We start from the raw sequence: 24,425 nt of genomic DNA, 5'->3' as shown, positions 1-24,425 counted from the left end.
GGTGCCAAATTTCCTGTGCTGTTTATGGGTAGTTCAGCCCACAAAGCCCTCCCTACAAATGTCCTATTGTTTTGGAAAGAACAAGACTCAAAGTGGAGGTATGCGCACATGCCCGCAGACATGGGGTGTGGGGTGTCTCGATTCAGCTGCCTCCCAATCAGTGCTTTCTGCCCTCCGTCCCCTAGGATCCGCAGTGCCAGCATAGAACGAATCCACGGCCTGCCTGCCCACAGCCCTCACCCACAGAGCGCCGTCCTAAGAACTGCCCACCAGCCAGGACTCGCGACAGAAGAGAAACATACCGAATGGTTAATTCCAGTAAACCTGGAACAAGATAAGGGTGCACACTAACACAACTCCCACAGATGAATGCTTTTGTTTGAACAGCTGCTATCTGCTAGGGAAAAACTCAGCTGTAAATCTGTGGACTTAATCTCTCTCTCAAATCACACAAAATGACTATTTTTAGAACCAATGGCTAGAACTGTGAAGTTGGTAACATTCAAATCTTAATTTGTGTAGGGAAGTTCACATACTTTGCATGTCTAAATCCAAGGCAAAAGGACAAGAAAATGAGCTACATTTCAGGGAGCATTAGTGTGGTAGAAATCGAGTGCTTTGGTGAGTTTGATGGAACAAGGAGAGGTATTGCTCAGCTGCAGAGAGAGGCTGCTCGTATGGAGGTTTGGTGAGCGGCTAACACAGTCAGGTTGTCCTCTCAAGGATCTCCCTGTCTCGTTGTCTGATGCTGAGCCACGTGAGGGTGGCAGGGTAGTCTGCTCCTCGGACTTCCTCGGCTACAGCTCATGGATTGTATTAATAAATGGCTGGTTTCAGCCCCTCTGGCACATGAAGACAAGCTACATTCCTCCCAACCTTACCTCCTGCTGCTATACAATACACACCACACACTCATCCAGTCAGTTATTCAGGTAACTGTTAATTGTATACAATGGGTAAGACGCGTTCTAGGTGTTGGGGCCTGATACTGAATAAAATAAATTCCCTGGGGCGCCTGGGTGGCTCAGATGGTTAAGCGTCTGCCTTCGGCTCAGGTCATGATCTCAGGGTCCTGGGATCGAGTCCCGCATCGGGCTCCCTGCTCCTTGGGAGCCTGCTTCTCCCTCTGCTTCTCTCTGTCTCTGTCTCTGTCTCTTGTGAATAAATAAATAAAAAATCTTTAAAAATAAATAAATAAATAAATAAACTCCCTGCCCTTATGGAGCGGACACTCTGAGGTGGGACAGGAGAGAGATGCGTGTCTTAGTCCCTCCGAGGAGGACTACCTGCTCATGTCAGGTTGTGAAGAAGGGCAGGAAAAGGGGCTTGAGAAAGAGTGAGGGGGTCACTTCAGACAGAGAGGAGCAGAGAGGGCTGCTCCAACGAGGCAGTTTTGGCAGCGGCCTGACTCAGCTGGAGTTTATTTAAATTTTAAAACACTGACAGCTTCCTCACCGTATTGCTATTTTTATATCTGCAGTGAGTTGCATGGAGTCCTCTAAAAATTTAAGAGGAATAAAAAACAAGATGTTCTTTCCATATTAAAGATAAGCTGCTCAAGCAAGATCAAAGACAACAGACAACAAAAGAGTCAAAGCCAGCTGTCCCAAGAGAGGGACCACGAGGCTGTCTGAACCCACAGTTTCTGGCCGATGAGGGCCCAGGGCTGAGGACTAGGGATGTGGACCACTGACGCGTCCGATCCTGTAGGTGTCAGAGGGCCCTCCTGGCCTCCCACAGTCACTGCAGCTCCGCCCCTCCCTTCTGCAGCTCCCCTAAGAAGGTAGGATGATTTCTGTCTTAGAGGAAATACACTTCAAACGTCTAATATTTGAAGAGGATGTCTAATGTTTGTACAAGTGTGTACAAAGGGAATGTCTAATGTTTGTACAAGTGTGTACAAAGAAAAAGCCTTCTACAACAGTTCACTTTTAAATAGACCAAGTTGGGTGAGTGGTCACCATCAAACTATATTGGCTGGAGCCATGGACAGTTTTGAATGTTAAGCCATAATGATTTGGCCACTAAGGTGCAGTAGTAAAAGCTAGCTCAGCATCCAGGCACCCACATCTCGGTTTTAAAAGAACATACCATTCTTGTATTCTGAAAGCAGACAACCTCAGGAAGTACCTCATCTATTTATAGCAAACGGGGGAGAAAGCACTCTTGTGGCAGCTTCGTAAGAATAGGTACAGTGAGTCCTCAACAAAGGGGGGCAATATATACCTTTGCTAATGGACACTTCTGGAGTACAGAGTCAATGACCATAAATGCAATCTCTCATTTCATTTCTTGTTTCCACACCACCTCTTCCTCTCCCTTCTCTCTTAATTTTTTATCCAGATATCTTATATTAACAACTGAAACTTACATAAGTTGACCACTCCAACATGACTTTCATGCAAAAAACATTCATAAAGCTAAAACAAAACCAACCAACCAACCAATCAAAACCCCAGACCCAAATTACTTAAGTCTGTGAACTTCCAGGTAATGCTAACTCTAAAAATCCGCTGTCAGGGGCGCCTGGGTGGCTCAGTTGGTTAAGCGACTGCCTTCGGCTCAGGTCATGATCCTGGAGTCCCGGGATCGAGTCCCGCATCGGGCTCCCTGCTCAGCAGGGAGTCTGCTTCTCCCTCTGCCGCTCTCTCTCTCTCATTCTCTCTCTCAAATAAATAAAATCTTTAAAAAAAATAAAAATAAAAAAAATAAAAAATAAAAAATAAAAATCCGCTGTCAGATTAACAGATATGCAATTACATATAGCTGGTCACAGAAACAGCTAATGAGGTAAATTACAGAATTTTCTTTCTTTTTTTAATTCATGAAAGACAGAGCGAGAGAGAAAGGCAGAGGGAGAAGCAGGCTCCCAAGGAGCAGGGAGCCCGATGCGGAACTCGATCCCAGGACCCTGAGATCATGACCTGAGCTGAAGGCAGACGCTTAACCATCTGAGCCACCCAGGCGCCCAAATTACAGAATTTTCAATTACAACAGGTAGAAAGTAAAGGAAAACAAATTGCAGTATATTTCCTTATAAGAGCTTCAGCCATTAGCATTGCTGTTATGAGTAAATCAGGACAATCAATTTTAAAGCTGAGGCTGCCACAAGTTTGTGCCCAGCAACGGCTTTGTACACAACCTACAATCCAATTAACTTGGAAATAAATTATCCAATCTAAATTGCCTTTAGTTCTTTCTATAAACAGCCCAATAAATTTCCTAACTTCCTTCCTGCTATAAAAATGTCCCTTCCTTTGGACAACTTGAATAGCATAGCACAGATAACCTGTGATTTTTTTTTTTAAAGATTTTATTTATTTATTTGAGAGAGAGAGAATGAGAGACAGAGAGCACGAGAGGGAAGAGGGCAGAGGGGGAAGCAGACCCCCCGCCGAGCAGGGAGCCCGATGTGGGACTCGATCCGGGGACTCCAGGATCATGACCTGAGCCGAAGGCAGTCGCTTAACCAACTGAGCCACCCAGGCGCCCCAGATAACCTGTGATTTTAGAATCATTACAGAAGAAAGTTAGGATGGTGCCACCTACAATTAATGTTGTACTTGATTTTTAATAGCATCATAATTTAACTTTATATTAATGAGGCAATTTTTTCAATGGTTGAAACATCCTCAAATGAAAAAAAGAATAATTTATTAAAATGCTGAGATGCTAGATGGATATTTTTCCCAAAAGGAAGATCAGCTAAGCTCTCTTCTTGTCCCTGAGCCCCAAACAGTTAAAATTCAAGACCTATGTTAGTTTCACATTATAGTTGATGAAAACGTCTGCAGTGGTTGAGGTCACTGAGCCTCTACCATATTCTAGGCACAATGACGATCAGGGAAATGAAGAAAATGTGATCTTTGACTTCAAGAAGATAAGACAAGTAGACAGAAAAGTATAATAATTATCAGAAGTATCAAACATCCCAAGGGGATGCTTCACAGAGAAGAGGGGTTGCAATCATTGGCAGATTTACAAAAGGATGTGACTGTGCTGGCATTAAGGAGGATGGACTTCCCCACGCTGACATGGCGGGGAAGGACATTCCTTGTAGAAGGAACAGAATGCCAGCAGGAGGGGCGCCCTGAGTCAGACAGAATAGTGGACAATGCTGAATTTACCTGCAGTGTGGTACAGCACTGCAACTCACAAATATTCTAATAAATGTAAAAGCCTTACTAACTCAGAAAGGGCTGCAAATTCCCATCCTCTCCTACTTGCCTTTCAGTGAGGCTAGGGACAGAAAGTCAGCATGATATCTGACTGGAAGGCACAGAGCCTACAGGTTCAAACTGTCAACAGAAAGAATTACAGAAAGTATATGTTGACAACTTGTCCACCCATCAATCATACCAAGCAAATATTTACTGAGTACCTACTATTTTGCAGGGCTGCAGTTTCAGTTTTGTAAGATGAAAAAATTCTGGAGATTGATTAAACAATAATGTAATATAGTTCATGCTATTGAAATGTACACTTAAAAATGATTTAAAATGGTAAATTTTATGTCATGTGTATTTTTTCACAAATAAAAAAAAGATATATTTAAATAATGAATGTTTATATCTAATTACAAATTTCCCCAAATCTGGTATACCTGCCTCTTAGAGCTGAGTAACGTTAGGATGTAAATCTCTAATGTGTTATCACCCCTGTCAATCCTCAACTCACTGGCAGACCCATCTCCACTACACCCATCTGAGAATTTCGTCCTCCATGACAGCTGATCCAGACCAGAAGTGAACTGGTCTAAAGATCTCTGGGAAATAAAAACAAACAGGAAAGGGCTACCTGTGCATCTTTCCTAAATATCTTTAAACTTTTTTACCTACTGTTTAATAATTTGGTTCAGATGTAAAAGTACATTGTTGGCATAAAAAAACATAAAATCAGAGCAAATAAATGAAGATTCAGCACACACTTCTGTAAGTTTCTAACTTCTACCTGGGACTGATGATAAACACCAGCTCACTCTGCTTACTCACTGTCCACTCTTTTGAGTGGGGAATGTAATAAAGTATTCTGGTTAAAGGCAAAAACTTGTTCCTCTCTTATTTTTTCTGGTTTATACTCCATAATTTAATTAAGGTCAATGAGAGATTAAAATCTGTTGAAGATAATTACAGTAAGCATACCCAAGTCTCGGTATTTCACAGAGCTTGGGGAGCATACTAACACAGTGAAGGTCTGACACACATCCTTACTTGTACAAGCGTGTCCAGAGTAAAGATGTGCTCCCCGCGGACATTGTAGAACTTGACCATGGCACTCTTCAGAAGAGGGCCGTTGGGGAGGTCACCAAGCTGGGTCTGCCGTTCCATACCAGCGACAGCCAGGAGGTCTCCCTGGGTGCACCACTGGGCCACCACCTCTGAAATCACAAAGAAGACGGTCAGCACGACGACATGATCCTCCCTGAACTTACACTGTTTAGAAAACAGCTGCTGAGCAAATATAAGGTGGCTCTTCCCCTTTTTCTCACGAAGACAACAGCTACCCATTTCTCTGACGACGATACAGACTCTATTTAAACAGGAGTCTATTACCTGGATGGGGACTGCAGATCCCCTGAAACACAACCCTACCAGGTAAAAGCACATATGCTGAAGCCGGCCTGTTAAATATCTAACTCCGAAATCAGCAAGACTCTGAGAGCACAGGTAAGATGACCAGACTTAGGACTGTCCATCTACTGCTTGTGCCCCCATGCCCAGCGACAACTCCAGGAGTTTACAGATGCAAAAAGTAGGTCAAGAGCAAAGTCGAGGTTTACATTCATTTGATTTCTGTGCACTCTTGGGCAGATAAAGTTCAGATAAAGGACATATCTGCATATGAGGCCCCTGACTTTTATTCCACGTTGGGAGTTGTGGGGGCTTAGAAAAGAAGATAAACACTTCTGGTGGATGGGAGTGTTTTCAGAAATTTTCACCCTAGAGATGTGACGCCCACCTACAAACCATTCCATACCTGTAAGAAATGGCTATGAAATGGTTTGTCTAATCCCAACGTGAGCAATTTACTTATTCTGGCTGGTCAAACAAGCTACTCATACTAGTAAGATCTACAGCATAGCTCTTTCCCATTAAGACCGAGAGCCCTATCTGGCTCATCCAGAGATTGTTGAAATCCACAACTCAGAGGCCTCTCTGAGCAAGGCTGGCTGGAGCCTGAAGGTCCTTGGTCACGACAGGATGCATGTCAGAGCCAGGTCTAGAAGCCAGCAGCACCTGGGCCTCAGCAGGTCACACACGACCACCGCCGCTTTCCCTTCGTCATGGGCAGTGCTGATTCTGACGTAAAGAACAGCGTGTTCCGGGGCACCTGGGTGGCCCAGTCATTAAGCATCTGCCTTCGGCTCAGGTCAGGATCCCAGGGTCCTGGGATCAAGCCCCACATCAGGCTCCCTGCTCGGCGGGAAGCCTGCTTCTCCCTCTCCCACTCCCCCTGCTTGTGTTCCCTCTCTCGCTGTGTCTCTCCCTGTCAAATAAATAAATAAAATCTTAAAAAAAAAAAACCAGTGCGTTCTGAGGTCACCAGTGCTCCCTGACTTCCTCAGAAGACCCAACAGTGGTCCTTGGCACAAGACGGCTCTCTGGACCTGGGAAGAGAGAGCTTGAGCATCAAGTGAGCCACCAACAGGAGCCAGAGACGGAGGGAGCAGAGGGCTGAGTGAAGGCAGTTACAGATAACTCCGAAGTGAAAAAAACTCTACACTAGGATAAGGAAGCAAGGATACAGAAACCTAGACGTGGTCAGGACAGAACCTTTCCTGTCCTAGAAAGTTCTTGTAAGCTATGCCCATCTTATGTTAGACTAGAAAATAATCCCCAATACTTTTGCCCAATCTTTTAGTAATAATTTTATAATTTTTAAACCTTTAAAAATTTTTTTTAAAACATAAGGCAGGGAAAGATGGGGCGCCTGGGTGGCTCAGTCGGTTAAAGCATCTGCCTTTGGTTTGGGTCATGATCCTGGGATCGAGCCCAGCGTCAGGCTCCCTGCTCAGCAGGGAGTCTGCTTCTCCCTCTGCCTGCCACCCCCCCTTCTTGTGCTCTCTTTCTCTGTCAAATAAATAAATAAATCTTTAAAAATAAAATATAAGCCAGAAAGAATGAACTAACGCTTTACTTAGTAATCCTTTTTTCACTTTTCCTGAAGTTCTTAGCACAGAGTCTGTCTCTAGGGATGTAGGGAGTTCCGAGACACAAAAGAAGCCCATCCTCCTGAAGTACCAATTTTTCTTGGTGATTTTTTTTTAAGGTAATCTCTACACTCAACATGGGGCTCAAACTCACAACCCCGAGATTAAGAGTCTCATGCTTTACCGGCTGAACCAGCCAGGCACCCCTTCCTTGATGATTTTGAGGTGTTTGTGGAGTTTTGGTCTCTTAAACATCATACACAGAGAAAAAATTAACATAGTACCACTATTCTACTTTATCCAGACAATCTTATGGATCTTTTTTGGTAAAAGCCTGGAGGGTCAAAATTTTACATGTATTAAGCAATGAGAAAATTCAGTGCTTTTGTGTTAACAAGAGCCACTCATGTGGTATTAGCGCTGGATCGAAAAGAGGCAGCCAAGTATTAGTGGAGAAAGAACAGTGCTCTTACCAAACACCACAAGTACTCAAGCTGCTGGCTAGAAGTCTGAGATTCACAGGGGCCTCTGTCCCTTGGATGTCCATGTTGATGATTTGCCTTTTTACTAATCCTTAGATACATGTGTACTTGCATTTGTGTACATGGATTGTGTGTTGAGAGGGAGAAAGTGAGTACGTGCACAAAGTAGGAAACTGTGTGATGGTAAAATGACACGTACATTTTTTTCTTTAATAACAGTGCTTCTGGTGAACATACTAAGGACCGAACATCAGCATGTACTCAGTGAGGATGATGGGTACAACCTCTACCAGCCTGAACTACAGGAGTAGACAGGACCATTGACCAAAACCACTCTACCTCAAAATCAGAACCACCTCTTGACTTTCTCAGTGTGTTCTATGAAGTGACAAAAAGAGGAAATTCTGTAAAACAAAGAAACAAAGCCTAGAGGTTTAAATTCTTTGATTTTTAAGACAAATGTGAGGTGAAATGAGCAGTGCCTTTGAGAGCTTGCTTTACTACAAGAGAGGAACTGGTTAGATCAGAGAATTTCTGAGCTCATCACTGAACTGTTTTTCCTTGAAGGGTAGCAGAATATGCCACTTTGAAATACGCCACACTGGCATAAAAACTAGTTTGAGCTAAAGGCAATTGAGAAGCAACAGATACAAAAAAAAAACCTCTCCCCCTCCTCCCTATTTGCCAAAAAGCAGGATGTAAATTTGGGAAGGCCGCACTCCCCCACCACACTCTCTCATCAGGAAGGACAGAAGTTAATCACTGGAGACATCTCTAGACCCTTATCAGCCCACAGACAGCACCAGGAGAATCTACATGACAAACTTCAGGAAGGAGCCCTATCTTCCATTAGACGCCCATATGTTTACCTTCCCACAATCTGCTGCCCTAGAAACTTCAAGTCCTTTCCCTTTGTCTTGTCACTTCTCCAAAAACATATTATTCTTTTGTTAACATGCTATATGAGCCCAAGTTCTACCCCTTTGAATTACTTCCACAGGTAAATGCAATGCACACGTTAAATACTTTTTCTCTCATCAATCTGTCTTTTGTCAGTCTAACTTATAGGGCCCCAGTCAGAGAACCTAAGATTTCTAAAGGAAAAAGTCTTTCCTCCCCTACATTGTCAAGGAAGAGTATCGTAACAACAAAGGGTAAAAACCCCAAATAAGGTAAACTAATTTATCGTTCACCATGTGATAAACATAAGTCCCCAAAGTTGGGATACCCTGCATACTTTTCCTCAAGGCAGAATTTCCTCAGCAAACATCTGCAAAGCAAAATTACCCACCACCCTATGAATCTGCAATGAAAATGAAGTTTGATAGTTTGGAGAAGAGGCTGGTCATGGGGACTATGAGCTCTTTGGCATTCTATGTTCTTTTGCAATGACACAAATTACAGTGATGGTGATAAATTAGAAAATATCATGAGTCATGTTAATTCACTGGAAAAGTTCTCTGATATTTCTTTTGAAACAGTAACAAAGATGAGACCCTTTCAGTCCACCTTATGTGATAAGCAACTGACCTGTCTACAGTAGGATAGATTCCTGTGGATGGAGAAAGTTGCCACATGCCATCTTGGCAGCATTCTGGCTACCTCTTCCCACTATTTATTAACATACCCCATAAAGTAGTGAACAAAAAAAGCAAATGAATTAAAAAAAAAAAAACAACTGGTGTTGATACTACAAGACCAAGTCCTCATAATATTCTGAAGCCAAGACAGAAGAGAGAAACTGCCTATATCCAGCACCTAACAGATGACACTGACTCACTTAAATTTCATCTAACTTCTTACAATTGAGAAGAGTCTGTGCAAAAGCATGTCCGCCCATGAACATGTAAGGTTGAAAACACTTCCATATCAGATTTAGATTTCTAGTCAGGCAATGAAAAGAATGCTAAATGTGACCATATTTTTAGGATAAAACTCAAGTCAAAAACTTGCACATTTGGGAGGGCCACCCTGGGTTACCTTCATAAGTCACCTTACATGTGTTCCTAACCTTCCAGCACACACCTGGTGGGGATGTGTTAGAAGTACTACTCCAATACAATTTAGTTTGAAAGACAGAAAACAAACTAATATGTCCAAGAAAGAAAAAAACAGTTTCCACAGGTAAGCAAGATGGCAAAGAATTAGAAAAATTTGCTATATAAAGAACACAGTGGAACTGAGTGGTAAGTATGCTATTTTCAGTCCTGATCAGATACTCAGTAAGGAACAAAGTTCAGGACTCCAGACTAGAGGCAAGTTCTGATGAAATTAATCAACTTGGTTAAAAGTTTAAAAATAGTTTTTTTTTTAAAATGATTTTATTTATTTATTTGAGAGAGAGCATAAGTGGGGGGGAGGGGCAGAGGGAGAGGGTGAAGCAGACTCCCTGCTGAGCAAGGAGCCCAATGTGGGGCTGGATCCCAGGACCCCGAGATCATTCCCTGAGCCGAAGGCAGACACTTAACTGACTGAGCCACCCAGGCGCCCCTGAAAATAGAATTTCTGAAGAAGAAAAGAAGAGCTTGGATTACTAAATATATGTGAGAATTTATGATGACCATCCCTGCGTTTTAGCTCCACAAAGGTCAGAACTTTCAGAAAAGAACACAGAAAAGCCCAAGGAATTTAAGTTTATCATCATCACACACACAAAATACTTAGCTTCTAAAGGAGCCCATTTGTGGTATAAAGAGGGACTTCTACATAGTTCATGTCCCTCAGGAGCTTATAGGCTAAATAATTCCTTACAACAGCAAAATGGGACACCCAAAAAAGGGAGCAGAACTTCTAAAAATATTCTATAGTTTTGGGGTGCGTGGGTGGCTCAGTCAGTTAAGCATCTGCCTTTAGCGCAGGTCATGATCCCAGGGTCCTGGGACTGAGCCCCACATCTGGCTCCCTGCTCAGTGGAGGGTCTGCCTCTCCCTCTGCCCCTCCCCCCCAGCTCATTCTCTCTCTCTCTCAAATAAATAACATCTTTAAAAAAAATTCTATAGTTTTAAAATAGAATTATTAAGTGCTTGGGGGTGTGCAGGCAGGTATGATGCATCCCAGGCAATCAACAGTTAAGTATATGGACTTGAGTCTCCCTATCCCTGTGATTCCTGAATAATTCAGACAAGAAGCACATGACAGGACTCTCTGGTCTGAGGGCCAGTTCCGAATGAAAGCAGCAAGTTGAACTGCAGGTTCTGATTTGCCCTTGATCTCCCATTCAGATTAGAGTAGGTCCCTTTAACTTGAGACCAGGGGCAGTCCAGAAATTTCTACATTGCACCATTTAATCCTGAAGAGACAGAACCGTTTTTCCAAAGAACTTATCATGGTCACAACATGAATATTCTCAAACTGCAAAATTGGGAACACACCAAATGCCCACGGACAGCGATTTTCTTGTGAGATAACAGATTTCATAACATCTGTCAGGAAAAGTGTCAGCACTTGGTGGCTGATGTTTACATCAGTGCCTCAGTCTGGCAACTGTGGAACCTCCACAGTCTGCTGCTGAGGTAACTTTACCACGCAACCTTCAGTTCCTTAATAAGCCTCAAGATAACGGGGGCCTCTGTGAAGCTGTGCCGTGAACGGTCTGCTGCCTCAGGAACAGCAGGTGCTGAGGTCCGATACTGTCCAGACATAATGTCAGCCAGAGGCAAACACCACACACCTGAGAAAGATCACTCTTGTCATAGCAGGAAAAGAACAGAAAGACGAAGACCTTCAGGAGTCCCTCCTCAGGATAAGCCTGGGTATCGACTTGTCAGATAAGCAGAGGAGCGAAAGGAAATGGCCTTCATTAACAGACTCCATTAAGCCTGGAAGAGGTCACTGCAGAGGGATGGGAACGGATAAGGACTGGGCGTAGGACACCCACTGGAAGGCAAACACACACAGGGCTGATGTGTGGGCCTGGGGTCCCGTGCAGCCTTCTGTACCTTTCAGCCCTGAGCGGATGACAGTAGGAGACAAGTCATCGTAGTTGTTCATTAAGCTGATGTCCCCCGAGGTGAAGCTGACGGTGAGTAGTGGCTTGATGTTCTGCACCGGGATGGGATACGCTGCTGGACCGTCTGCTGGGACAAAAGTGCTGAGTGAAAAGGAGGCAATGCACACATGACCCCAATCCAGGGCGCACTGCTGCAGTCTTGCAGACGGCCTGAAAAACTGCCTGACACTGTAGATCAGACTCCTGGCTGGGATGTTACCAATTACGGCCGGGTTCTATACCACTCAGAACCTACACAAGGTTGGTTACCAGAGAGATGCTTACCAGAGAACTCTGGAATCAAAGAAAGACGGGGACAGCTAACCCTGGAGGCACCAAGTGGGGTCCCTTGGGCTCCGTTGTATGGTGGTGAGAATATGTGTGAAAAGATTATTAACTTGTGTGTTAATGTGTCATGTTTCTAACGATGTGTAAACATCAATTATTTTAACATCATATAATGTGTAAGGATGGTGGAAAGAGGGATGGAAACGATTTCTGAATCCTGGCCCAATGCACAGAGAAAAGTCGCTTTTCAAAGCTAATGCTCCTTCATTGAACATTGTAAGAAACGAGGAGCCACAGCTGCCACACTGAGCTCTTTGTCAAGTTTTTACCATAACAGACCCCAAATCTGGAGAAAGGCCAAGGCTGGATGTGGCTCATAAAGAATTCTGCTACATCTGCAGTGCATAGCCAGTATAAAGAAAATTCTGCTTTCTAAGTTCAAGGAGTACTCATGGATGCTAAGGAAAAGCTGTGATGTGATGGGTCATGTTCTGGACTCTTCCACATGTTGTTTCAAAAGTAAAAGTCAGTCCCTCCCAAAGGCCAGGATAAATCAGGGTCCTTTCAGAAGAACCCTGGAGGCCTCACACCCATGCTGAGTTCATCCCTGGCAGCCATCCAGGCTGGGCCGGCCTGACATCCACACGCTCACCCCCAACTCGGGTTGTGAGCCTGTGGAGGATCCTCAGATGTTACTTTCCTTTGCTTCACTTTAAGATGCTCAACTTCCCTGGGCCACCAAGAAAAACCCTTTTCTATGTGAAAGGCAAATCCCAGTCATGCTCCAAACTGCCCCATGGCTCATGTTAGAGTAGCAGCCAGGGACTAAATTCTGTTCTTGGACTTATTCTGAACCTGCTTTATAAACCTGGTCTCTGGATCTTGTTTCTTCCCATAATACATGGGGCTGAGTAAGCCTGCATTCAATCTAGTCAAGTTCTGTTTTAAAAGTATGCTGAAAAGTATCCAATATTGTAAGACACTGACTTTATTCCTATGAGGCTGGAGAAATGGTCAATACTTCACTCAGGGCTAGGGTCCTACTAGGAAAGGGTCTCAAATGGAAGTACTCTCTCTGCCATCTCCCCAAGCCCCACCCATCCTGAAACACCACCGCCCATCTAAAGTTTCTTCCCTGTGCAAACATCATCTTCTCCTTAAACAAATGACTGAATGAGTATGTGTCTGTCTCTGGGAAGCATCATGTATTATATCACGTCTGGGACAGGAGAAGACAAAATGAGAGCACTCCAAGTACCAATGGAGGCAGATGCTGTTGGGGGACAAAATTAAAGAATATTCTCTAGACCAGCCCTTCACAGGATGAACATGCCCATAGTCCCAGGAAAGGGGAGAAACCGTCCAGCCCATTAAGGGTGCTTGGTGAACAGCGTGGACGCAGCTGTCCAGGCTGAGGGTGGATGTCCTGTAGCAGTCTGGCCACGTCTTATCTGCCAATATTTCATAATATATTTCCCTTTAACAAAAAGAGGGATGGAGTACTAGGGAAGAGCCAAAGCCCCGAGCAGGCCAGTGCTGAATGCTGTTGTCGGTGATGGCCGCCGTGGCCATTAAAGGCTTCTGCTTTTGTGTGGATGTGTGTCTGTGGTGGTTGTGGGTGGGTGGGGGGGTCTCTTAAACATCTGAGGGATAAAAGACATGCAAAGGCAAAGGCGGCTGGAGTCTGAAATTACCCCCACCAAGAGCCTTTCCCTGCCTTTTCAAATGTTAAAAAACTGGATGCCAATGGATCTAATCTAACACCACTGTGAGGCTTATGGGTGGGGAAGACCGGTTCTTCTGAGCTGGGAACAGGAAGTTTTCACCCAAAATAAAGACAGGGCACGGATGGCAGCCCAGCTACTGGCCTGCATTACCGGCAGAACTAATCCTTTTCTCACACAACTAAAGCTACGGGCTTTAATGACATTAGGGATTTGGAACACCACAGATTAAGTTATAGTAATAGCACAGTATTCCTCATCTCCAGCTCTCTTTATTCTTGCTAAGCATCCAAGCCCCACAACACCCTAGGGACACGGAAAGGGTCATTTCATGTCTAGCGAAACCGAAGCCAATGGAGCTTCATCAACCTGAGCAGTGATCCTGAGAAAAGGGAAGGCAGAAGGAAGACAGCCGAGTCAAGCCCCAGATGGTCTGCCATCCTGCCTTGTGCATCTCCAGAGCCCTTCCCAGTAAGTCAGCGTGCTGTGTGTACGTCACCCCTCTCTTCCTGCTGGCTACCTTGGGGTGGAGAGTAGTCGTCCGAGTCGGTGTCGCTCTCACTGCTGTCCTCCACCAGGAAGGCAGGGTAGTTCCAGGACATGCTGAGGATGCCGTCGGACTCGTGCAGGAGGACGTGGGCCAGCATCCTGCCGTGGCAGTCCATGACGATCACCTGCCCATCAGCCGTGCCAAACAGCACCTGCAAGCAAGGACCAGGACCCTTGACAGACGAGGAGAAGGGGCTGAGGTTTCTGGCAAACCTTGTCACCGCAATTTGTTTAGAAGGACAAAATGTATTTCGGACTAAAAAAACAGAGCAGTTAAGTAGCTGAGGGGATACCAAAGCATTATGTACCAGAAACTTAGCTGGCTATTATTGCAAGAATTTTAGTCCTCTAATACTGAAATGTGACTAATGGCAAAATAAACACATTTGTTATGCTGTATGGATATTTACAAATAATACCAGCAAAATCACTGCCTCACTTTTTGTGGGTTGTTTTTGTTTGCATGTTTGGGTTTTTTGGTTGGAAAACAAGGGTTAAGAAGATGACACTTCTTTTTCTTGGAAAAAAAAAGCAGCAGCAAAGGTTAAGAATTTCTCAAATTTAGAAGGAAAACTTCAGCTGTATGTTTGACAAAAGAGAAAATATATTTGGTTATATAAGCAGGTTATCTAACCACACTTGGAAAGAAGATGCTCCTGAAATAGTTTGTCTCATGTTCTCTTTATCTAAGAATAATATTGGTATTAATGTATTCGTTAATAATTAATGTTATAATGTACTAATAGTATTAACACATTCATTGAGTGCTTACTTCGTGCTAAGCACCGTACTAAGAGCTTTACCTCATGTATTGTCAAAATAATCCTGGGAGTTAAGTACCAGCACTGTAGATACAGAGCTCAGATGGGCTGACACCTGGGTGTGTGGAGGGCTGCCCCCCTCACTTCACCTGGCCCTGGAGCACACACTCAGGAACGTGCTGGGGGTGCAGGTAAATACATGGTCAGAGTTAAAGCACAGGCAGGGCAGAGGAAGGGTCAATCCCCCCGCACCCCGCCAGCCAGGGCAGCAGAGGAGCATCTCACGGCTGCTAGAAGCCCCGGACAGGAGCTGTGTCTTCTAGCTGGCTCATCCATGGATGACACCAAGGGGAACCTTGGGGCCAATGGAAAGTGGGACCTCTGTGGGGGAATATACCATGTTCTCTTCTGCTTTGTGTGGTGGGCTCTGTAGTTTCTGCATCTGTTGGCATTTAAAACTTTACATCTTTTGTGTTTACTGAGATCTGTGCATCCATCAGCAATGACTGTGAGAAGCATGCAAATTCCATTCTACAGATGCAGAAACAACTTGAGAAGTTAGGGCAGCTGACAAGGCCATTAAGTGGTCAGGCCACCAGGCTATCTTACTGCAAAGACTAGGATTTACACAAAGGGAAAGTTATTTAGGGCTTGTTAGGTCCTTGCCTCTTTTTGCTGTTAAGATTTTGACATTAAGCTCTGGGGGCAAAGACTGTCCACAGCTGTCCCCCTGGTACCTAACAGCTTTGGGTACATAGGGCACTTAGTAGTTATTGTTAAATGAAGTAAAGTCGGTGACCATCGAAAGGCATTTTAGGACATGAATCCTGATGATTAAGATAGATCGACTGCAAGGGAAGATATATTTCATTTAAGTAGTAAAAAGCTCACAGAATTTACAGAGCTGTTTTAGAATTGACTGTCCATCAAATATTCCTTTAAACATGTCTACATTTTAATGACTGAAAACTAAAAAAAAAAAAAAAGAAAAAGGCTAAATTGGTTTTCTCTAGGGGCAGTGAGGAATCTATTACTGCACTCAGCTTAAAGAAGAAACACACAAACTACTAGGAACACAATGAAACCTTTTAGAAGACGCTGAATCTTTGGCTGCCGATGGAGAAAGTAAGTACCGGCAGGCATGTCTTCGAAGACTTCATGAGGCACAGACACAGAGGGACGGGGGCACCAGAGTTGGGTCAGGCCTGCTGAAGCCCTGGACAAGGAGGCACTGAATGAGCTTGCCAGGCAGTTTTCAGTGGTGATAAAGATGGAACAGGAGTTCTCATCATTTTAACTGAAATGTACAATTTATATATTTCTTTTTTTAAAAGATTTTATTTATTTATTTGAGAAAGGGGTGGGGGCAGGGAGAAGCAGACTCCCCACTGAGCAGGAGGCCTGACTCGGGACTCGATCCCAGGACCCTGAGATCATGACCTGAGCCAAAGACAGACGCTTCACCGACTGAGCCCCCCTTGGCGCCCCTAATTTATATATTTCAAAAGAAAAAGACATGTGGGAGCCTCACTGTAAGGCCAATGTCATGGGTGATGTCCCCAAGAAGCAGACTGTTTTTGTCCCCCTTTCCACATTCTCCTTCACTGCTCCAGTCTGTTCTGAAGAGAGGCCATGTACCTTGGTGCTGGGTGGGGGGGTTATTTTATCATTTATGACTGCTGTAACAAAGACAGCTCATTAGCAGGCCACGGCCAACAGTTATGCTTCACAAGTACTCACAATTAATCATCTGTATCAATCCCAAACAAGTTCCCAAGCCCCCCGTTACAAGGTCACATCACCCTATCGTCTTCCACTGGTACAATCATCACTGTTCTCACACTTTACTGTGCCATTATATGATTTCTGTCTGACTGCTGTGCTAGGCTATAAGCTTTTCAGGACATGGCCTATGTGTGCTCTGCTCACTACTGTCTCCCCAGGGCCTGCCATAGTAGATGACACACGGCAGTAAGTATTTGTGAAGGGAGGGAGGAAATGCCTCTGCATGGAAGAATCTTTTGAGTAATGCTCACATTTTTCCATTTTAGAGAAGAACAGATACCAGACAATAGAACAGACATCAAATTTCTGGGTAAAGGATGGCTGATTTAGTGAGGCATCAGTGTTCAACATTACACTAAAGCCAGCCCCCAAATTCTCCACCATGAATCAATCCCAACTACTGCTCTCCTGGGAAGTTAATGCATTATTAAGATCAGAGAGAGGGGGAAAAGCAGCACTAACAGTCTAGTTGTCAAGCAATGATGGAAGAAGTTACTTTGTTTGGGGACAGGTACTTCACAGATAACTGAAGAACACCGATACAACACGAAATCAGATTTTAAAAAATCTCCTCTATTTCTAGTTCTTTTCATGCCTAATCTCTTCCAATGAGACAAAGCTTATGTGAGCAAAGGACGTTAAAAGAACAAGACAGAAAAGTCTAATAATCATGAATACACAAATAGGCACATGCATCAGTCTCTGCTTCTACTCCCTCATTCTGGAGCTCTAGATAAGCTGGTGCTGGCTCCTTCCCAGCTTGGCCCTAGGCTGTCTTCCCTCTCTAGGAGATTACAGTTGTGTCCATGGCCCCAAGGCCCTATTCAGGGCTGAGTCCCTGCTCAGGCCTCTTCCCTACGCTCCAGGCTCCCACATCTGGTATTTCCTACCTGCCACCTACGCCTGAATTGCCAAAGGCCCTTCAGAACCAACATGTCCCAGATGAAATACATGACTTCATTCTTTCCCCAATCTACACACACACACACACACACACACACACAGCCAGGTCCTCTTACAACAAAGCAAAGACTGTGACTTGTGTTTTATCTCCAATGTCTAGTACAATGTCTGATATAGAACAGGGGCTCAGACATCACATGTGAAGGCTTTGGGGACCCACCACACGGAATTAATCTCACTTTAGACATGGCCCCTCAGTACTCTCAACTTTGCTCTGTTTTCGCACTCCTGACTTTCCCATTAAACCGTGAGCTTCTCAAGGGCAGGTCTGCACCCCAAATTCTCACATGCTGCCTGTCACAGGCAGATCCTCAGGGACTATTGGTAAATGAATTTGTGCCCAAAGTCTTCCTACAAATGAAGCAAAAACTTCTTTCCTTTCTTCTTTAAATTATAAAACAATGCTCAAATCCTCCCATAAAACTGGCCTCCAAACTACTTTCAGTAATGGATGAAGTAAATTTCTGTCTCATATTTTTCCTGCTGTTTTCTCTGTTGGATTGCAGGCTTCATGTAGGGGCCGGGACAATACTCCCTCTGTCATGTCTACACCAAGAACCAAACAGGCTGGTAGAAACCTGCTGGCCCTCAGGCCATACCCATTCAATGGTTGTCCCTCATTGCAGGCAGTGTTTAATATCAGTGTACTCCATTCTAAACTATTTTTAGATGTAATTACTTAAAAATATAACACAATTATTACCAGTAATTTAAAATGAACCAAGCCACGAGCCAAAGGTGGTAAGAACAAGATGTAAAATCATTCAGAAGATTTACTTTTGGAACTGGTGATAATATCTCATCAGTACTTTTATTTTTGGAGACCGGTATTCATCTACATTTTTGAATAAAGACCACATTAGGAAATTTCAACTATAAAAATACATGTTGGGGGAAACATCTTTTTGTTTGCAAAGGACTCGGTACTGGGAGTCAGCTGGCCAGGTATCTGGTTTTATTTTAATTCCTAACTATAAATGCTCACCTCTTTTGTCGTAGAATTTAACTAGCAGCCATTGGAACTAGTTCCAGAAGGAGTTGACCTTTTTGTCCATGTATTTTGCTTTTGTGAATAAGCTAGGGGAGCGGATAACAAAGTGATTACACGCTCCTACTAGTAATCTCAGCCCCACTGGTGGCAAATGTCTAAATGTGCCACAGTGGAGAGAGGAATGAAGCGACAAACCATGATGTCCCTTTGCCCTTTAGAAGGAATCTTCTGTTCAGAGATGCTACTGAAGTAAAACTTTATTTTTGAAAGACCTCCCTGTTGGAGTTTCAGAGCACTAGCTTTCAAATGCTTCAAGGCCAGATTTGAGTATTTTGAAACTAAAGAAATAGAGTCACTGAAACCAGACTGTTGTAAATGACAGAATTCCTCAACTGATTAACAGAATATTTCCTGGTTTAAATAAAAAGGATGAAATGTAATTTCACAGTTGACTCTAACAATCATTTCTTTCTCTTTTTTTTTTTAAAGGGGGAAGAGGGAGAGAGTTGGGGGAGGGAGGGGCAAGTAGGGTCCATGCCCAGTGCAGAGCCGGATGCCGGGCTCGATCTCACAACCCTGATACCACAACCTGAGCTGAAATCAAGAGTTGGGTGCTCAACTGACTGAGCCACCCAGGCACCCCAACAATCATTTCTAAAACGGACTTTTTAGGACTTATTCTGATAAATATGGGAAAGAAATCTCACCAAAAATACAATAAAAAATTTGTATCTTTGGGCTAAACATGTAATTTTGGTCATTTCATTGCTTCACTGCAGAATAACCACTTAAAAACTGCCTCATAAAGATGACATACTATCCTGTTCAAAGAGTTTCAGAGAAGGAAATACTCTGCCTCAGGCATCAATTTTAATGTTAAACAACTGCTGTTGCTAGAACATTCTTCCCCATATCTTTCAGACTCCATTTTTAAATTTATTCGCCCTTCTAAGATGCCCACACATGGTTTCTGGGAGTGGAGGGAAATGGTCTAAGACTAATTAAAACACACATTTAACTATGATATCTCTAGAAGAATACATAGTAACTGGAGATGCCATTACCTCTGGGGAACAGAACTGGGTGGCCCGGGGATAGTGGAGGAAAGGGGATTTTCATCATATACCCTTTTGAACATTTACAATTTTAAACCACGTGAATATACTATTAAAATATATATTTAAGGGGTGCCTGGGTGGCTCTGTCAGTTAGGCGTCTGGCTTTGGCTTGGGTCATGATCCCAGAGTCCCAGGGTTGAGCCCCACATTGGGCTCCCTGCTCAGCGAAGAGCCTTTTTCTCCCTCTGCCCCTCGTCCCACTTGTGCTCTCTCTCAAGTAAACAGAAATCTTAAAATATATATAAAAATATATATATTTAAGTATGCACTATATATATATATATACATATATAAATACATAAACATATATATTTAAGTATGCACTGAATGAGGTAGAGAAAAATGTTCTAGGAATACAGCTCTGTATCAGATCTTTGGAGTAGGGTGAAAATGCCCAGCACAGGCACTCACCACACATGGTCCTTGGGGGTAAATATGTACCTTTAATTTGGGAAGGAGATGCTAAGTGACACTGGAATCTGCTTAGCCTGATTGGATGGACAGTCTGACTCTGCTGGGGGAAACATCTTTTTGTTTGCAAAGGACTCGGTACTGGGAGTCAGCTGGCCAGGTATCTGGTTCTATTTTAATTCCTAACTACTTATGTAACTTTGAATCCATCATTTACCTCCCTGAGTGTTGGTCTCCTCTGTCAGCTAAAAAAGTTTTATTAAATGGGCTCTCAGATCCTTTCCTGTTTTAAAATGCTCCAAGTTTTAAAAATATATCTAAATATATTTCTCAGTATTTGAAAATAGTAATTTCTTCCTGTGGCTACTAACAAACTTCTTCAACAAAAGGGCTAAGATGAAATGACTTCCGAAATGACTCTGAGGAGAGTAAAGTCTCTGGCTCACCAGCAGCTTTTGTACACAGAGTACACAGTGATGGGAGCCGACCTATCAGCACCTGTGACTGGTGTCAAAGATAAAAGCAGAAACTAAGGAGCTAAGAACAGATTTTAACCAGTAGGAACCACAGCCATAAGGAACAGAGTCCAGCATGAACCGAACTCAACTTCCATCTGTACGGAGGTGCCTGGGCATTTTAAAGGAATGATGGGGGCCGGCAGGGGGTGCTGCTGAGCAGAGTCAGAAGGAGAAATATAAGAAATGGAAGGCGGGCTTTGTCCCTGTGATTGGGCCATCTGGGCTTGCTAACTGGTGCTTGTTGAAGTTAGGGTCCTACACACCCACAGAGACGGGTTACAGGGGCACTACTGTCAGGTGCTGTCTGGAACAAAGAGGAGATTCTTTTGGCAGCCTCGAGTTTTCCCACGCAAGAAATTAAGGGGGCTGGAGTCGTCATCTTTAGCAACACAGCTTGCGTTGACAGAAACTGTGCTAGTGTTCAAGCCTCTTAGGCTGTGTGTGTGTGTGTGCGCGCGCGCGCGTGCGTATGAAATCATTTATGATGAGAATCCAGTTTTATTTATTTTTTTAACATTTTATTTATTTATTTATTTGACAGAGATAGAGAGAGCACAAGCAGGGGGAGCGGCAGGCAGGGGGAGAGGGAGAAGCAGACTCCCAGCCGAGCAGGGAGCCCGATGCGGGGCTCGATCCCAGGACCCCGGGATCATGACCTGAGCCGAAGGCAGAGGCTTAACTGACTGAGCCACCCAGGCGCCCCAAGAATCCAGTTTTATAGGCCAAGGTTGAGGCCTAGTCAAGAAGAGGGCTCAGTGGGGCCTGCCTAGAATTTAATCAAGAGAATGCCACTGGTAGCAGCACACGTCACGTCTCCTCAACATGACACAAGGATATATTCAATGTCAAGGGGAGGGCTGACAAGAGCAACAATGCATCTGTGGTTCAGGAATGCTACAGGGAACCCTGGGAAACTTAATTTTGTAGTTCAGCCATCCGAACAAACACTGGCGCTCATACAGGGGCTCTGCATCAAACCACAGCCACCATCATGCCATGGTATTAATAAAGGCTTATGAAGAAAATATAATACTAAATGAACAAGAAACTGACTTCAAAATAAATTTAGACCCTCAATATATTATGGTGGTAAGAAAACTTAACAGATCTATACTGTTAAGTTTTTAAGTGTACCATACAGTATTGTTAAGTACAGGCTCAATGTTATCTAGCAAATCTCTACAACTTAATCATCTTGCGTAACTAAAACTTTATCCCCATTGAACAGCAACTTCTTGTTTTCCCCTCCCCCAGCCCTAGGCAACCATCATTCTACTCTCTGCTTCTAGGAGTTTGACTATTTTAGATACCTCATTTAAGTGAGATCATGCAGTATTTGGCCTTCAGTGACTGGAATATTCACTTAACATAATGTTCTCAAGGCTTATCCAAGTATTATTCAACCTTCCTTCTTAAGGAGGAATAATATTCCATTGTGTGTATGTATGTATATGTGGTGTGATATACATATATATATATATATATATCTCACATTTTCTTTATCCTTTCGTTCACTGATGGATATTTAGGTTGTTTCCCCATCTTGGCTACTGTGAATAATGCTGCAATGAACATGGTTGTGCAAATATCTCTCCAAGACCTGCTTTCAACTCTTTTGGAAAAATACCCAAAAGAATTTTGGGATTATTGCATCACATGGGTAGTTCAATTTTTCATTTTTTGAGGAACCTCCATACTGTTTTTCACAGCTACAACATTTTACAATCCACCAACAGTATAAAGAGTTCTGATTTCTCTACATCCTAGACAACATTTGTTTGTTCTTTTGTCTTTTCTTTTTTTGACAATAGCACTCTTAACAGGTGTGAAATGATATCTGACTGTGGTTTTGATTTGCATCTCCCTGATGATTAGAGATGTTAAGCATCTTTCATCTACTTGTTTGGAGAAATTTCTATTCAAGTCCTTTTCCATTCTTAATCTGGCTATTTTTATTTATTTATTTATTTATTTTGCTTCTTAATTGAAGGAGCTCCTTATATAGTTTGGATATTAACAGCTTATCACATACACAGTTTGCAAATATTTTCTCCTATTCTACAGGTTGCCTTTTTGTTCTGTTAATTGTTTTCTATGCTGTGCAGAAACTTTTTAGTTTGATGTAATCCCACTTGAATAATTTTGCTTTTGTTGTCTATGTTTTTGGTGTCATAACCAAAAAATCGTTGCCAACACCAACAACATGAAGTTTCCCAATGCTTCTTCTAGGAGTTTTACAGTTTCAAGTCTTTAATCCATTCTGAGTAGAGTGTTGTATACGCTGTAAGACAAGGGTCCAATTTCATTCTTTTGCATATGAATATAGTCATCCCAGAGCCATATGTTGACGAGACTATCATTTCCTTATTGTATATTCTTGGCAGCCTTGTTGGAAGACAGTTGACCGTATATGCATTGGTTCATTTCTGGGCTCTCTATTCTGCTCCACTGGTCTCTATGCTTGCATTTATGCCAGTACCACACTGTTTTATTGATGTAGCTCAGTCATGTATTCTGAAATCGGGAAGTGGGATTCCTCCAGCTTTGTTCTTCTCAAAACTGTTTTGGCTATTCTAGGTTCTTTGTGATTCCTTTTGAATTTTAGGATTGTTTTTTCCATCTCTGTAAGAAATGCCACTGGGATTCTGATATGCACTGAATCTGTAGATCGCTTCAGGTAGTATGGACATTTTAACAATATTAAGTCTTCAGTCCTGAACATGGACTGAATATTTCCCATTTATTTGTGTCTTCTTTAATTTCTTTCATTACTGTTTAGTTTTCAGTGTACAAGTCTTTCACCTCCTTGGTTAAATTTATTCATTTATAATGCTATTGCACACAGGGATTGTTTTCTACTTTTCAGACAGTTCAATGCTAGTATATAAAAATGCAACTGATTTTTGTATATTGATTTTGTATCTTGCGACTTTACTGAATTTGGTTATTCTTTTTTTCTAAAGATTTTATTTATTTATTTTGTCAGAGAGAGAGAGACAGCGAGAGAGGGAACACAAACAGGGGGAGTGGGAGAGGGAGAAACAGGCTTCCCACTGAGCAGGGAGCCTGATGTGGGGCTCCATCCCAGGACCCTGGGATCATGACCGGAGCCGAAGGCAGACGCTTAACAACCAAGCCACCCAGGCGCCCATACTGAATTTGTTTATTCTAACAGGTTTTGTGTGTGTGTGTGTGTGTGTGTGTGTGTACTCTTCAGGGTTTTCTACCTCTAAGATCATATCATTTGTAAACAGATAGTTTTACTTTTTCCTTTCTTATTTGAACGTCTTTTTTTCTTTTCTTGCCTAATTGCTGTAAAATTCCCAGTACTATGTTGAATAGAGATGGAGAGAATGGTCATCCTTGTCTTGTTCCTGATCCCAGAGCTAAAACTTTCAGTTTTTCACTGTTACAGCATGATATTAGCTGTGGGACCTTGATATATGGCCTTTATTAGGTTGAAGTAATTTCCTTCTATTCCGAGTTTGTTTAGATTTTTTTTTTTTTTTTTAATGCAAGGGTGCTGAATTTTGTCAAATGTTTTTTCTGCATCTTTGGGGGGATCATGTGATTCTTATCCTATATTCTGTTAATATGGTGTATCACATTAGTTGATTTTCGTATGTTGAACATCCTTGTCTACCAGGAATAAATCCCACTTGATTAATGTATATAATCCTTTTAACTTGCTGCTTAA

General features: G+C 43.0%; 1 protein-coding gene across 7 annotated transcripts in view; it reads right to left on the bottom strand.

Annotated features, from left to right (window-relative positions):
* Positions 1-24,425, bottom strand: part of TULP4 (TUB like protein 4) — a 237,767-nt gene that overhangs the window by 28,131 nt on the left and 185,211 nt on the right. For 4 of the 7 annotated variants that reach the window (XM_064598283.1, XM_064598282.1, XM_064598288.1 and 1 more), the window contains exons 6-8: positions 14,153-14,354; positions 11,571-11,708; positions 5,211-5,377 (exon numbers count right to left, since the gene is read on the bottom strand). In XM_064598283.1, coding sequence (XP_064454353.1) covers positions 5,211-5,377; positions 11,571-11,708; positions 14,153-14,354 — 507 coding nt within the window. The remainder of the gene's footprint in view (positions 1-5,210; positions 5,378-11,570; positions 11,709-14,152; positions 14,355-24,425) is intronic. The other 3 variants (XM_064598284.1, XM_064598286.1, XM_064598287.1) reach the window with 3 other exon arrangements.

The sequence above is a fragment of the Mirounga angustirostris genome, unplaced genomic scaffold, assembly GCF_029215605.1.
Source record: "Mirounga angustirostris isolate CCGP_5_RB_7025 unplaced genomic scaffold, mMirAng1.0.hap1 SCAF_8, whole genome shotgun sequence".
Lineage (NCBI taxonomy): Eukaryota > Metazoa > Chordata > Mammalia > Carnivora > Phocidae > Mirounga > Mirounga angustirostris.
The sequence above is the reverse complement of the archived record's forward strand: the minus strand, read 5'-3'. Positions and strand labels throughout refer to the sequence as shown.